Consider the following 16,823-nt stretch of genomic DNA (forward strand, 5'->3'; position numbering starts at 1 on the left):
GTTTGGGTTTACAACAATTTATTACACTTTGTGACCAAGTACAAAATACAGTGAAACTATGCAGTTTATTACAGACAATCATCTGTCCTTAGGCTAGTTAAAGTGGAGTCAAGAACAGGTTTAAAAATACACAATAAATTCAGTATACTTGTGAGAAGAAACTAGTTCAATAAAAAATAATCTAACAGCTTTACAAAACGTTACAAAGTACACATAGAAATAATTTTCCTCCAAAGCACTTTAAGGCAAATTACTGTGACAGGCACGAGTTACTAAAAGCCTTAAATAACTTAAGACTCTTGTTGCTACAACAAAATCATCTGAGGGAAAATAAAAAATAATTTCAACACAAAAATTCCATCAATTCAGATTAGCTCATAAATAGGATTTTTTTGTTTGTTTCCAGACATCTTAGTTTACTGCGGCGCCGCAGTAAAAAACCGTTTTACACATTTAACATCAGATTGGGAACAAATTCGTCTCATTCAGCTACACAGCAAAGCATTTCCTTCTGACGCAACGGCATCAGAGAGACGAGGCATTTTCTACATCATATAAACATATTCATTACGTTTTCTGAAACAACGCGTTGTATTTCCTATTGGAACAGAACAGAAGACATCAACAGAGCCACAGCGTGAGGTTAAAGGTTCTGCAGTCTCTAAGCCGGCTCCGCTCCACGTTTTGTCAACATGGATTGTTTAACATCCTGCCTCCTTTCTGTTGATTAATCTGGAATATTTCCAACTCCAGAGTGAGTTACGCACACAGTCCCTTGCAAAACTATTCACATCCTTTATCATTATTGTACGTTAGCAAACGGAAACATATACACTTTTGTTTTTTCACCAGTAAAACTCTGAAAAGTGCAGCATGGATTTGTATTCAGCCCCTAAATAAAGTCCAGAAACTTTTATCCAGTTACGTTTTAATGAATGTGGAAACTAATCAGCATAAATTCAGCTGTTTTCTGACAACTTGAAACCTACCAGGACTTGAACATCGGAGCAAAGAAAGAATTAGTCATGTGATCCACACGTTTGACCTTGAGAAAGTCGAATTTCAACGCGCCGTGTAGGAGAAAACAGCAAAGATATTCTAGTCAGATGAAAAAAAAAAATGTACAGTTCAGCCATGCATGAAAAATGCTGTTTCACCTGCTCTGAAACACAGCGATGGCACCATCATGCTGTGGGGATTGTTTACATTTAGCAGTTACTGGAACAGCACAGGAATCGTTTAGATCAGGGGTGTCAAAACTTTTTGTGACAGGGCTGCTTTGGGGTCATGTGTTTTGTTTTGTGTTTTTAAGTTTTATCTATTTGTATTTATCTGCTCAGCAATGAATTAAACAATCAATATGTTAATGAAACAATGTGGCAATGTTTTCGTCTTGATGAAAACCAAACAGTTTCCTGACTTTGTTTATTTCATGCAGAGAACTTCTATTAACCAAATTTAACAGATGATATAATGTGCTCTAGTCTTTACTAAAAGAAGTAAAGTATTAAATTTGTCACAGAAATTCTCATGCAAAAGAATTTACAAATGTGACCACAGTTTAAATTGTTCCACAAACGGCCCACGGGCCACGTGTTGGTCCCCCCTGGTTTGGCTCTAAATATATTCATATTTAAATCATTGAGAATATCTGGACTTTAATTTTCGGTCTTCGGACGAGTAAAACTGGTAGATAAATCAGGGGACTGAATACAAACACCCCCACCAATGTTTTCAGATTCTTCCCATCTAATAAATGATGAACTACTCTGAGTTGGAGTGAAAACGTTTGCAAGGCTCTGAGCATCAGAACAGGCTTCGTTGAACCATCTGGAGAACAGAACAGAAACGTTGAGGTAAAAATCCAGATTTTCCTGCTCCAAACCTCCGGCTGAGCTGGAAAACAAATGGGAAAGTCCTTTGGGTTCCTAGGCTGCATGTTCTTACTTCCTCTGACCCATTTCTTTTTATATTATTATTTTTTACCGTGTGTTTGCTACGAGGTGCAGCAGAGGCATCAGGGAGAGCGAAGGCGCTCTGAGCGTTTTGAGGTTTGAAGACGGTACATTCATACTGCGGTTGAGGCACAGCTGAGGGACAGGGCGACATCCGTAGCGGCGATTTCAAAGTTAATCTAAGGCACTCAAAGGACACAATGGCACAACAAACTCGGATTTAAAGAAAAAATAATAAAAACAAAAGCAGATGGAGCACAAAAACGCCACCGTTTAGAAGTTAAACATCCAATATGAGAAGCTACTGCGCAGAAGAAATTCACAGTCCCAACAAAAACAGAAAATAACGAGATCCGTTACACCCCTGTGAAACGACAACAGATAAAACCGTGTGTATGTGTGTGAGGGGGGAGGGGTTTACACCGTCTTTATAAACACTTTACTACCTCTGCACTCTTCTCTATTTACATTGCACTCGTTTTGCTGCTTCCGGTTCGTTCAAACCGGATTCACATTTCCTGCAGAGGGTGGCCTATTTCAATCCTCTCCCTCTTCACCGCCGGCTCGGCCGGAGCGCCGTCGCCGTCCAGGTTGCTCATCTCGTCTGAGAACGACGCATCTGAGGGAGAGGAAGAGGATTCTCCGTTTTCATCTGGCAGTTAAAACGTGTTGCTATGGCAACCAAGGTTTCAGAAAACAAATGCTTACCCTTCTCCAGGAGCGACGGCATCATGGAGCTCAGGTCGCTGAACTGGAAGTTAAGATTTGAGGGAGAATTTGTAAACAAAGCAAAATAACGAGACATTAGGCTAACGGTGCTTTGCTAACCATTTTTAAACACGTTCTAGTTGTTCACATCCTGTCAGTGTTTAATATTTTTTACTCAAATTATGGTTGACGCAGCAAACCAAAGCAGCACAAGTGGCTTCATTGTGTTAAAATCTTTAAAGTGCGGCATGTTTTTATTTTTATAACTATGGCTCCATGTGACAGAACAATAGAAAAATCAAGAGTTATAAAAACTTCAGTATATGTTCCAGGTGGGGCTGTGCGATCTGATTTTAATCAATTTAGTTTTCTTCACTTTTTTCCTTAAGAAAAATTTAACTGACATTTGAGTTTATCTGAATTCAAAGTCAAAATAAATAGAAGCCATCTTGTCAAAAGCAGACGGTAGTTCTTAGTTTACTAATATCACTATGGAAACCCAAAGAATGTACTGATTCTTTGTTTAATTTGTGAAAAATAATCCTAATTTTCCACAAATTAAACAGGAAATTTGATAAATCGATAAAATCGATTCATCATCCCGCCCTAACTGCGAGTATCCCATCTGACCTCTCTTACCTCGCCCATCACAGCTATGGGAGTTTCTCCGGTTGCCTGGGCAACTCGATGCTCCACCAGGTAGAACATGTACTCGTCATAAAGCAGGCGGATCAGATGGAACGAGCCGAAGCTGGCGGCGCTGCGCAGAGTCAGGTCTCTGATCACCATGGAGCTGCAAGCAGAGAAACGTCAAAGATTCGACGATGAATCGTTATTCATCGTTATTCCTCATTATTCATCGTATTCCTCGTTATTCATCGTTATTCTGGATTTTTAAGGAACGGCCTCAGCGCCGCTCAGTACCTGTAGAAGGACCACTTGAGCAGGAACTGGCGGGCGGCTTTGGGGAAGCTGGGGCTCCCCTGGTGAGGCTTCAGGACCTGAGAGACCACATTGTCCAGCCAGGTGGCCCACTGGTCCAGGGAGCTCTGCTGCTGCAGGGTCACCTTGAAGTCCTGCTCCAGACGCTGGACCACGCCCTCGTCACACTGGCAGACCCACGACGCCTGCTCCTGTAGGACAAACCCAGGGTCGGTCAGAGGGGAGCCGCAGCGGGCCGCAGAGCCTCCTGGAGGCGGAGCTTACCTGTACGTTGGCGAAGTCCACCCTGTTGAGGTCGGAGAGCATCTGGTTAATCTGGGAGGTGTTCTGCAGAACGGCGCGGGCCGCCTGGGCCAGGTGGTTCAGACTGGTGTAACGCCTCAGAGTCTGGGCGAACGCACTGACCACCGCTACCTGCACAGGAAAACACGCAGCGACTCACCCGATTAGTCATGATAATATTAAGCTAATTCAGTAATCGATCATTAAGACTCAAAGAAAGAACATCTGCTGAGAGAAAAACAAACATTTCGCATTTAAGATTAAAAAAAAACCTTGGTCTGTAAATCTGTAATGCGCAGGATTAATAAAGTCTTTAAATTCTGTACAAAAAATTCTATTAATCCAAATATTAATTGGTTAATGAAAAAATAATTAACAGATCAGCTGTAAAAGTTTTTTTTTTTTTTACTCTTTTGCAACAAATGATCAGCGGTCACTAACTGAATGTCAGGTTCCTGCATTTTAGCCAACAATATGTTTATTTTGTCATTTAAAAAAGAAATCAAGTTACTTGTTTACAAATTTTAATGCATTTCTAATTCTGTATAAAAAAGGCTCAAGTGGTCAGATGAAAAATCTGAAGAAGGTATCAGTTTTCTTTCAACTGTTTAATCATCAGAATAATCAATAGTAAAATAATCATCAGTTGGAGCCCTAGCAGTATTTAATATCAGGTCTAATTACCGTACCTAATAATCAGCGTAAAATATCTTTCTGGAGATTTCCGGTTACCTTGGTGCGAACGATCTCTTGCGGGAAGCTGGTCATGGCGGTCGTCAGCCAACCCTCCAGACTCTTGGCGAAGTTTCTGATAGCCTGAGTGAGAGTGCCTGAAGAAACAGAACGGCCTGGATTACAAACCAGCACAGAGGCTGTGATAGTTACTGCAGACAGCCTCCAACAAACGCAGAGTCACATCACAAATTGCCAAACTAAACTCATCATTACAGTATCAATATGTGCAATAACATGGAAGGATTTGGTGGATGCATTTGAAATAAAACAATCTGCTTCCTGGTTATGTGTCTGTCCAGTTAGATTGACTTTCAGTGTCTTTTCTTGTGAGCTCAAGCTCAGCGACCGTTTGGAGATCGTGATCATGGGAAAGAGCGAACAGCTAAGTGGAGGTCAGGGAACATCCCGGATTTGGAAAATATTATCGGCCTTCTGGAAATTTCAGAGCTAAGCTGAAGTTCTACTTTCTGTAAGGAATGACAGACTGTAGTTAAGCTTAATTTTTTCTAAGCTGGGAGCGCTAATCCCTCATATGAGATGCAAAGGATTTTCAATCTAGACAAAATAACAATTTGCTATTGAAACATAATCAATGAAAAATTTATCAACAATATAATGGCACTTAACAAAATATAATGTTCCAATTGTTGACCGTGTTCTATGATTTTGTATTTTTATGATGTAAAGCATCATAAAAGCAGGTCAAAGGTTAATCAGACCCTCTCTACTATGTAATGAGGGGCACTGACTGGGAACAGGGCGCAGCACATCGGGGATGAGGATCTCCACCAGGGCCTGGTACAGGATGTGGTCACAGCTCCTCATCCATAGCCGGACTGGTTCATATTTGCACAGAGATACCAGCTTCTCCCTGGGAATCACTCGCTCCAGTTCATCATCACTGCACAGAACATAAAGAAACAAAAGCAACGTGAATGCTGCTGCTCTGAACTCGGGTGGTTTGAAGCCCACAGAGAGCCGTTTTCATCTGATCCGACCTGCTGGGGACGGTTGTGCTGCCGTCACTAGATGGCGCTGTTGCATTCCAAAAGTTCTGCCAGAAATTCTCCACATAGTGGAACTGCAGATTCATCACCACATCCAAAGTAGCCTGCAGGAGCGAAGCAAGGCAGGGAAGGAGAGGGGAGGCGGGGAGAGAAAACACACAGAGCTGAGCCATGGCAACCAGACACACAACAAAGTTTCTCCAGGCAGGCAGGCGGGCGGGCAGCCTCTACCTGGGTCCTCCTGGTTCGACAAAAACCCAGCTCCCTGCACATTAGTCATCCACAGAGTCGGTTAGGTTTCCGTGCTTTTGTGAAGCAGCTTTACAGATACGTCTTCCTGCTCTGAGTGACCTGAACTCACCTGTAAGATTTATTTCCTGTTTCCTGTGCTTGAGTTATGGAGGCAGCGTGTCGGTGAACATAAAGGAATCAGAGGTGAGCTGCTGCAGCAGCATGAGTGACAACCTGATTCTACAGAGATCACAAGTTTACAACGTGTTGGTAGTCAGGCCAGATGAGTCTCCTTCAGGGGGGGAAATCTCCCAGATACCATCTGTTTATTTAGTTTTTATCGGCCTTACTAAAGTGCCCAGAACACGCTGAGCCTCCTCTTCCTCCGTGCAGCACGGTGAACACTTGCAGCAGGATCCTGTTACACAGCAGCGTAAGTCGCGATCACATGATATGTTTTTGCTTCCTCTCCGCCCGTCGCCATGGCAACCGTGTTTACAGTTGCCCCCAGCAACAGGTCAAACACAGAGCTTCCAAAACAAAAGGAAGAATTCCCCATTCCCTCCAAATGAGTACATTCTGCCTTCCTCGTCCCTCCACAGCCAGTGAGCGAGAGAGACAGAGAGAGCGAGCAAGCAAGCGCGACTCGTCCTGCCTCGCAGCTTTCTATCGACGCAGGAAAAACAACCCGACAACAACAGGCTGAAAGAGTGTGGAGGAGAAACCGAGTCACTGACGGAGGAGCTACACCTCTGAGATCCTCTGTCTTCACAGAAATCAAGGCTGAGGTTTGAGACGCGAGTGTTTTTACACCAAAACGCTTCACTAAACTTCTATGGTTTCAAGCCCAGCCAGGAAAAACTGTTGTGTTACCATGACAACAGGAAGAAGAAAAAAAACAAACAGGTACATCTCAATATATAGGATTGGGCCTGTCACAATAACAAATACTGTTAAGACTATAATTTGTCCCAGAAATTATTGGTATAAATGATAATGTTGTTTTAAGACGATTTTCGAGTTTTATAACGATAATGACATAAGTTCTCCCTCTGAAAGACTAAAACTTTACAGAATATTCGACAATGAAACTTGAAGATAACCAAACAAAAAACAATAAATAAAGAGGAAATAAAACACACACAAGTGAAACCAAAAATAAAATGAATTATAAAGTCTCTCTAAGGAAAACTGCACTTCAAAAAACATTAATTATCAGAATGGAAATTATCAAGTTCATCTTAATTTATCATGTGAATAATTGATTAATTGCTTTTATTGGGAGAGTCTCAATTATAATCATTAAAATTTTATTTAGATTAATTTAACAGAGATCATTTTCACGCATTTATTTCTTCTGATTTTGATGACATCCGCAGAACTTATAGCTAATGAAAACCAAAATTCAGTTTCTTATAAAGTTGCATCAATCTATATATATATATTCAATACAGAAATATTTTATTGGAGCCTACACAATAGAGGATTGCTGACCTCAAAAAGCCCCCACTAAAGAAGTTGATTGTTTAGAATGTTGCATACAAGCATATCAATGGAAAGTTGAGTGGAAGGAAAAAGTATGGGAGAGAAAATGCACGAGAGATAGAATTGTTGCAGAGACGTTTTCAGGTGAAAGAGTTTGGTGGAAGAGTAAAGAGACGGTGATGATTTGGGCCACGTTGGTCACCGTCCAGATTCAGCACAGCTGTCTACCAGACAATTATAAAGAACTGCATGTTTTCCTCTGCTGACAATCTTTATGGAGAAGTTGATTTTATCTTCCAGCAGGATTGGACTTCTGCCAATAGGACCAACACCTGGTATCAATGGGCCTGATTGACATAAAACTCCTAAAAGAATCTCTGGAGCATCAAGAGGAAGATGAGAGACAATGAAGATGAGATAATAAAGCAGATTGGGCTTCCTTAAAACAGGCTGATCATGTCCATACCACGCCGCATTGATGCAGTACTGAGTCCATATACTGTAAATGGGCATGATAATAGCGTTTTTTTATTAATCCTATCAAATATTTAAAACTTTTGATAAACTGAAGCTGTAATTCAAACATTTAGCTCAGTAATAATAAAAGAGACTAAGCTGTAAGGAAATACATTCCTCATACTAACAACTTGTTGTTTCTTGTGCTGCTAAAGATCACACAAAGCAGACAGATTAGTCCCTGGGAGCAGTTAGAGTGGCAGAAATGTGACGGTGGACAAAGACAGGAGTCTGTCCATCCGTCCGCAGACACAGCGGCACAAAGGCCCGAGGGGAGGCCGCCACAAAGACACAAGATGTCCACCCAGCACACTGAAAGGTTAATTGGCATATCTTGAAAGCTGTGCAGAGATGAAAAGACGGCTGGAACAAAGGCGGTGTGTGGAGACGCCGGACAAGAGGAGGGCAGGGATAATATGATAAAACCCTGAGCTTCGCCGCTTTAATCGCTGCCTCTCTCCAGGATCCAACGGCCCAAATTCTTGGGTTGTTTCTCCCACTCTCTTATCTGGGTTCCATCTTTCAGGCTGCGCAAGTAATTTTTTCAAAACATTAGGACATTATGAAGGAATCTCAGCTGTTTCTTTATTTCACACCATAAACAGACTCAATGTGGTTTCATTCGTATGAACTTTAAATTACCATCGACTGTAAATGTATTTGGAATATTCAGCTTTGATTACCATATGAATCCAGAAGCACAGGATTCACTCACTATGTGACGAAACGTGAGCGACATAAGCCTCAGCTTAACACATAAAATCAGTAAATTAACTCGTTACAAAAAACTTCTTGTTTCACCAATTCAAATCAAAAAGGTGAGGCTTATGTGTTACATATTCCATAAACACAAAGTGATAGGGAGACATGGAAGTATTAAGAAATTTATCATTTATCGCTATATTTATTAGTATGATAAGAATTCTGATTTATTGTTGCTACGATAAATTCCAATTAAAGATGTTGAAAAATATTGCTGTGATTTCTAGTTTTATTATTTCCCCCAATGTTTGTTCAATAAAAGTATCAATAAAAATGAATTAATTTGAAAATATGATTAAATGAAGTTACTGTGTGCCATCTAATGGAACAAATCACACTTCATTTTGTCACAGGTGTTCGAAAGAAGCGTGTTACAAATGAGTATGTTTTTTAAAAGTCATGCCATGACAGCCAAACAGTTGCCTAAAAGAAAAATAATAAATAGTTTTAATTGTCACTTTTATCATTATCACAATAGTAACACAAAGTATCATGATAAAAGTTAAGTCCAAGTCGCCCAGCTCTAAATGGAAGTGATCAGTCGTTCCAAAGTCGTTACTCTCACTCATGGAGGCTGTTTACATTTTCTAGCAGACATTTTTCTTCCACTTAACTTTCCATTAGTATTCTTGGATACAGCAGACTGTGAGTTGCAGTAACTGTCAAATTAAGCCAGTAATCTGTTAATCTTTTTAGTTGTTTTTTTTAGTCAACCATACACAAAAACACAGACATAAAAACCTTCAAAATACATAACACTGCGAGTCATTGTTCTATGTAATATTCCAGTTTTTTACTCTATTACTGCAATTAAAAAAAACTTTCAATGATTATTAAGAAGCACATGCAGCTATGAACCAGAAATGATTGTGCAGAGATGGGTCTCACCTCACAGTGGCTTCTGTAGAGCGTCTGCAGCTTCTTAATATCAGTCATGCTGATGCGCTCAGGAAGAGGCTGCGTCCCAAGGTCCGGAGAAGGAAACGGAGGTAAGGAGTGAGATGTGTCTGTGGAAATGAACATGGATGAGTGTTCATCTATAAATCCAACATCTCCAGGCAGGAAAGACAAAATCTATGGGAATCTGTTGTGATGGTGCCAAAACAAGACCTTCAAATGCAACTCAAAAATATCAAATCTGGGGGGAAAATATGTATAAAAATGGTACATAAAGGCAGCTTGTGTGTTTACCGATGTACTGCTGGTGCTGCTGGGTTTGAGCCGCCACCGACTGCTCTGGGGTGCTGCTGCAGTGCTGAGAGCTTCCACATAGACTGTCAGACATGCTATCCACCTTCTGCAGAGGCTTAAACCTGCACAAACACGAGAGTGAGACATTCATGTTAGCTGTAATGGTGGACAGATAACCTGAGTAAATACAAAAAGCTGTTTTAAAATAACATTTTCATTCATTGAGGGGGAAAGAAAGCTGCCCAACCCAGTCAGGCCCTCTGGAAGAAAGCAACCACCTCCTTATTAAATCATGAATTAACGATGACTAAGTTATGTTTCCTAGAAAACTGAACTCAGTTTTACAAGTCAAAACATGGCACTGACACCCCTACACAAAACTTTAAAAATACTTTAATTATACTGTCTTCTGGTAAATTTTGCTGGATAAATATAGTTGTCTGGAGACAATTTTCAAGTAATACATTAGTAATCGTATTAATATTCTCAAAGGTCAATACATTTTAAATACTAATGAATATTTCACATTGGACCTGGAAGATATTTTAAATATCAAAAATAAATAAAACAACAGAAACAAATAACAAATAACATGAACTATGAAGTTTCTGTAAACAAAACCGTCCTTCTAAAAAAAAGACAGCCGAGGCCAAAACACTAAACTGGAGACTTTTGTCATCCAGTTTTCAGTAGAAAAAGAAAAAAACAACAAATCATTCAAATAAAAATTACTGACCTCGTTTTAATTCATCATGCAATTAATTGATTTATTGATTTATTGATTATTGCGACAGGCCTAACTGTGATCAATTACATGTTACTGCTAAGGTTTGTTATTTATAAACAGTTGATTATAGGAACAGTTGAAGGTTAATAGTAAGACATCTATAACACTTCAAACGAAACATCACCAAACAAAAACTAAAATTAACATTTTAACAAAATGTAAATGGTTTGGACAGAAAGTGGCTAAATGCTGAAACTATTTAATCACAAATTACAAAGAACAAAATGTAAGTCAACCTAGAAACTATATTTTTCCACCTTTTGATAAAAGTCTGACCTCTGTTTCTGATGGACAGGCTGCTGCCGCATCGCCATGTACTGGGTGTCCTCCTGCAGACGGTTCAGGGGAGAATCTGGCTTCACCCGGATGCCATAGTAATGGTACTTGGAGTTGCCTCTGAAGGAGAGAAAAGAGCCAGAAACCAGTGAGAAAAAGCCTTGCCATCAGTGTAATTACTATCATTACTCTCCTCCAGTCCCTCTCCAGTACATATAAGCATGATCATATTCATCACTTCTTGAAAAGTTATGTGATTACTGTTATCAGCGTCCTCCTACCTGGTGCCGAGGCGCCGCGTCCTTAGGCCCATAAAGACGGAGCGGATGAGCTTCCCGAAGGACGCTGCGTTAACCGGATCCAGTTTCTGCTCCTGGCAGTGTCTGAGGTAATGGTTATAGAGGGAACACCGGGGCAGGCTCACTCCCTCCGCCGTCTCATAGTTGTCCAGCAGCCACTGAAGCTGCAAACATAGAGGAGAATATATTCACATCCTGAGCGTTCCCAGGAGACGGACCTGCTCTGCGGTGCTCACCTGAGCTGCAGAGGAGAGGAGCAGATCTTTTTATCATATCAAACACCACATAATGCACACATCACACCGCCTCTGATTTTTAAACATCCACCCATGACGATGTCTGTCTTTACCTCTGAGCTAAGGCTGTAAATAACTAGAGGTATAAAAACTGCTACTAAAGTTAAACTAACTGAACTTTAAACACAATTTGGACACATAAATGGTAAATGGTCTGAATGTATATAGCGCTTTTCCAATCTTTTTGACCACTCAAAGCGCTTTACACTAGAGTCACATTCACCCATTCGCACTCACAAACGCTAACACATTTATACACCGATACGCAGATCGGTAGGCAGTTTTGGGGTTAAGTGCCCTGCACAGCAACATGTGGCAGAAGAAAGCTGGAATCAAACCTACAACCTTCTAGACGACTACTCTACCCACAGAGCCACAGTCGCCCCCACATGGTGTTCAACGTTAAAAGGAAGACCTTAAATCACGTCTCCCAATTTAAATTCAAATGTATAATTTAGTTTTAATAATTTCTTATACTTTTTTTTATAAAAATTGTGTTGTAGTTACCTTTGTTTCGTATTTACTGTTTGCACTGATTGCATTTATTGACAAATTATCTGTAGTTATGTATTTTTAGGTAGACAGTCATTGTACAGGAACAACAAATGAAAAATAGCCTTTTGGTTTATTCTTGCATATTTACAGAAACGTTAGTCGATGTGCATTTAATTTTTATTACCACAGTTGTTAAACAAAGACCAAAATCTACACCGCAATAAAATCCCCTAAATGTAAATGTGACAAAAATATTAATAAACTCTGTGACAAATTAAAAACAAAAATATAAAAGTGAAAAATAAAAAAGTCAATGATACATAAAATGTTTTTATAAAATAAAAAATGTTGATGTGACAAAAAAAATTAAAGTGAAATCATTAAATGTGACATTAATAAAATAAATTGTAAAGGTGACAAATATGTGAAAAAAACTGTAAAGATGTATTGCTACTCTTCCTCTTCTGTCTTTTAATTTGAATATTTTCCTCTACTCCACCACAGAAGCGTTTTGTTGGAGCGTCTCCACTAAAAACAATTTCTCAGTAAAACTTTAGTCTTTTATGCTCCTAAAAGAAAACTGAGCAGCTGTCTTTGTTCTTTAGTGTTTTGTAGCAGGAGAAAAAAAAATTTAACATTGAATCTGTCATATATATGCAATTTAGAAAGGCCAATGAAAAGTTTAAAATGTTTGACCACTGTAACATTTTTTCTACAGAAACTCAAGGCTTTATAGTACAAAAGATTGAAGATTTATCTCTGCAATTTGATCAGACTTCTTGCAATCAATATGTCATTAAATTAATTGAAATAATTCTTATACAAAACAAAAAACACAATAATTTGTTAACCTTTTGAAGTTGGTTTTAAGAGCTTTAGATTTAACATGCAGTGTGTTTGATGTTGTGTTATTTAGTTTTTTTTATCTGTATCTTTATACCTCAGGCCTCTGTAACACAATGTTAATCTTTCTGTGTTATTCTGTTTCACCATTTATGAATAAATAAAACTAAAATATATAATTATTGACACTGTGACGGGGATACCATGCAAACAGCAGCTGAAAAACAAATTATTAATATTTAATCCAAACAAAGCACTAAGTTTATAGAATGTGGATAAGTTTTTTTTTTTACTTATTATTTACTATTTGTCTATACAAGATCAATTGGAACCCCATTACAATATGTAAGGAGCCACTTTTAGATTATTATTCAAGTTTGTAAAAGGTCTTCAATCCAAGGAAACCCAGACAATTGCATTGAGTCACTGATCTAGGGGATAAAAAAATCTTTAGGTTCATCTAACTAATTTTTTTCCTCCAAAAAAAAAAAAGCTAGCTTGTGAAAAAGCAGAAAAAAACAAATAATCAGCATTAGTTCATGCAGAGTATCAAAGAAATCATCTGAAATCTGTGTATAAGGAAACGTGACAGCACACATGAGTTTAAGTCAAGAATGAAACTTAATCGAATAATTTTGGGAAGGGGAAAGTAAGCCAGCAGCAAACAGTGTTTCACTGAGCAGACACAAGCAGAACACAGAGTGCACAGATTCAGCCATAACTTTCTGTTCTGTTTTACATAGAAAGTTCCTGGTTGACTTACATGGCTGTTGAGCAGGCTGCTTTTGTGACTTGCAATCCCTTCAGACTTTTGGAGGTTTTCAATCGCCATTTCAAGCTGAAGAAAGAAGCATGCAAAACAGAAAAAAACAGGATACACAGAAACGGAGGAGGCAGAACAGAGAGAGAGAGAAAGAGGGAGAGGGAAAACAGGAAGATTGCAGGGGTATAATGTTGGGGAGAAAGAAGAGGGGAAGAGAAAAGGGAAATAAGACTGTTAGCAAGCAGCCAGATCTCTGCATTTCCATTAAAATCAGTCAGTGTTGCAGCCAAATCCATTATTGGCTGACAAAAGCATGCAAATCAAGGGACTCATAGGGTTAATCAGCTCAGTGAAGGCTCGGGTCTGACTCACTAAAGTATGCAAATTGGAACAACAAACAGGGTCACAGGTCAAATAAAGACCTGGGTCAACAATGTCAATCATCCCAGAGTTGGTTCAACTTCAAAAAACATTTTTAAAACCCAAATAGGCGATACGTTAGAAGCTATTATGACAAAATCAAGCATAACATAAAATAACTCTACATTCATTTCTTCAGAAAGAAAAAAACTAAATTATTTGAGCCTGATTAAATGTTTAACTGAATGACTAAAGCGAGACATCTATGGAGGAAAATCAATCAAAACTGATGCCAGACTTTAGACATAAGAGAAGGAAAAAGAAGCAGGCAGCGTTCCAGGCTTTAGGAGAGATCCAGCGGGCTCTGGGCCAAATGGTAAGAAGCCCCAGGGGTTTCTTTGTTTCAAGGGCTCTCGAATGCCCCGTGAAAACCCTTAAAACAATTCAGCCCTGAATTAAGGCAAAGTCCCACTTCTACAAGCTAGCTGCCTAGCACCACTTTGCTCTCAGTGTGTGGTCATACAGGTATAACAACTCAAATCAGGTTGTGGACTGCTGGCATAAAGGAGTGTTAATCAGGAAACAGGTCCTGCCAGCCAAGCCGACAGAATCCACAGAAAACTTTTACTTTCCCAGTTCTACCTCAGGACCAACTCACCATGGCTGAAGAGGAGCGAGACGAGTGTGAGATGTGGCTGCGGTTCCCCTCCATGCCGCCGCTGTGCAGCAGGTAGGTGCTGCCGCTAGAAATGATGTGGCTGCTGCCCACGTCCATGGCAATGCCCACCATGCCGTGAGGCGGCACGCCACTGCTGGCGGAGGACACCACCGTGGTGACGTGGGTTCCTCCGGCCTGAGAGTCAAAATAGGCCCCCCCGCTGCCCTGTCCGTACAGCTGGGAGTCCGGGTTGTAGGAGTAGGCCGTTCGGCTGCGGACAGATCAATGCGGTTAGCATCAGGTGCATTTTGAGTTTTACCATAAATATTTTTTATAAATTCGTTTTGTCCTGTTTGAGAGGAAGTTTGATGAAAGTAGAAATGCACCAAGAAATCAGCTGCCGATTTTTGGTTTAATCGGAAACTCAAATGTTCCAAACATTTCTCAATCAGTGAATGCATCACACCAAAGCTCTACTGGGTCACACTCACACATACTGAAATGATTAATCAGAATAATCACAATTAATCGATTATTGGAGTAATAGTCAACTAATTTAGTAATAAATTAATAGTTAACTGGAGGAGACAGACTCAAAAAAGGGCATTTTCAAAAAAGCAACAGTCAGAGCAGTTAGTAAGCCAAAACTGTACAAAAATATACATTTTGCATTTATGATTTAAAAAAACAAAAACTTCTTTGTCTGTAAAAATGTTCTACCCAAAATTCCTCAGGTGGCTGTTTTAGCTTCACCTGGTTTAAATTCTACTACAGGAAAAATTTCCTATTAAGTACCTCATCAAATTATTAATTGGCTAAATTGAAAAGTAAATAGATTATTTCTACACAGTATTGATGTTAAATCAAGCAGAAAGAGATTTTCACATGTTAATGTTAAAAATGTTTCTTAGCTGTAGATGCATCTTTTGCTACAAATGATCAAGCATTCGCTAAAGGAATGCTATGTTAACATCAGTTTATTTTCCAATGTATAAAATGAATTATTTGTTTTTCATTGTATCTCTAGTATTGTATTGGTTAAATGAAAAATATTCAGAATGGGCAATTTTTTTATCCGATTATTTGATTGTCACAATAGTAGATAGAATAACTGATAACTACCGTTAGTTGCAGCCCTAAACTGCAGTAATCATTGGATTATTGATGTATTAAATAGCTAAATCAGAATTCAAAATCTAAATTTTGATCAGAATATCCCTTATTTAGCCCACAGGAATGATTTGCTGATGGTTTGTAATTGTAGCGACACAGACAACAGATTAAGTGACGTCACAAAACTCGGTCATATTGGATCGACATTAAACAATAAAACTGCAAAAAGAAGAAAAAAAAACAAAAAACAGCTGGGCTTTAATTAGCCTAAATGGCATTTTGATTGGAGCCACTTTAAAAACAGTTGGTGATGCAGTTAACATGAGGAGACAAGTGGTGTGGGAAATCTTATCTGTCACCATGTTTTCAACACACCACTCACTCTTGCATAATTTAAGAAGATTGTAATCACTGTGGTGTGAACTGTGAGTCTGTGTCGGAATCTGGAAAAAATATCTGCAGGTTTTTGTCAAATTTCATGGGGAGTGTTTTTTTTTTATTACGTAAAACTTCCTTGACAGAAATAAAACACCTTATAACCAGTGAAATTAAAGAACTGCGCTTACATAGTTCCGTTGGTATAAACAGCTTCTCCACTTTCTCCTACATATTGTACTTGAGTCGGGTAGACATGTTGCACCTGCTGCTTGTATAAAGAGACACAGTACAAAAAGTCGTGTTCAGAGTTAAAACAGCTTTGAAATGGAAAAAATGCATTTAGGTGATTAAATAAAATATAGCAGAAAAAAAACAGTCCACCCCTTGGCTTATTCACAATCTGTCCAAAACACAAGTTATTCAAATATTTTTTTTAAATCATCAATTAAAACCCCCAGATAAAGGTGTGTAAAAAACATTTTTTTTACTGCAGCGGAACAATCTAAAAATTAAGAACTAAGAAAAATCCAACCTTTTATGCAAGTGAATTTATTTAGTGGAAGGAAAAATCCCACATTTTTCATATTTTTCTTCCAAATATCTCAAAAGCAGCTGCAACAATATGTCTGAAAACTAATGAACACTTTGAATTGATCCTTTCTACAGCTGATGGGAATGAAATCTTTGATTATTAGTCCACAACTTCCTGGTTCCCTGGAATATACACGTTTAATTTGACAC

General features: G+C 39.0%; 1 protein-coding gene across 4 annotated transcripts in view; it reads right to left on the reverse strand.

Annotated features, from left to right (window-relative positions):
• Position 1: 1 nt before the first annotated feature.
• rfx2 (regulatory factor X, 2 (influences HLA class II expression)) overlaps positions 2–16,823 on the reverse strand; it is a 34,468-nt gene continuing 17,646 nt past the window's right edge. For 2 of the 4 annotated variants that reach the window (XM_032573169.1, XM_032573168.1), the window contains 15 exons: positions 16,271–16,347; positions 14,592–14,862; positions 13,574–13,648; positions 11,159–11,340; positions 10,878–10,997; positions 9,815–9,936; positions 9,512–9,630; positions 5,621–5,733; positions 5,372–5,523; positions 4,620–4,717; positions 3,870–4,019; positions 3,588–3,796; positions 3,303–3,456; positions 2,664–2,706; positions 2,458–2,574 (listed from right to left, as the gene is read on the reverse strand). In XM_032573169.1, the coding sequence (XP_032429060.1) occupies positions 2,465–2,574; positions 2,664–2,706; positions 3,303–3,456; positions 3,588–3,796; positions 3,870–4,019; positions 4,620–4,717; positions 5,372–5,523; positions 5,621–5,733; positions 9,512–9,630; positions 9,815–9,936; positions 10,878–10,997; positions 11,159–11,340; positions 13,574–13,648; positions 14,592–14,862; positions 16,271–16,347 (1,995 nt within the window). In that variant the 3' untranslated portion in view covers positions 2,458–2,464. Of the gene's footprint in view, positions 2,575–2,663; positions 2,707–3,302; positions 3,457–3,587; positions 3,797–3,869; positions 4,020–4,619; positions 4,718–5,371; positions 5,524–5,620; positions 5,734–9,511; positions 9,631–9,814; positions 9,937–10,877; positions 10,998–11,158; positions 11,341–13,573; positions 13,649–14,591; positions 14,863–16,270; positions 16,348–16,823 lie in introns of all 4 variants that reach the window. The other 2 variants (XM_032573167.1, XM_032573170.1) reach the window with 2 other exon arrangements.

The sequence above is a fragment of the Xiphophorus hellerii genome, chromosome 9 (assembly GCF_003331165.1).
Source record: "Xiphophorus hellerii strain 12219 chromosome 9, Xiphophorus_hellerii-4.1, whole genome shotgun sequence".
Classification (NCBI taxonomy): domain Eukaryota; kingdom Metazoa; phylum Chordata; class Actinopteri; order Cyprinodontiformes; family Poeciliidae; genus Xiphophorus; species Xiphophorus hellerii.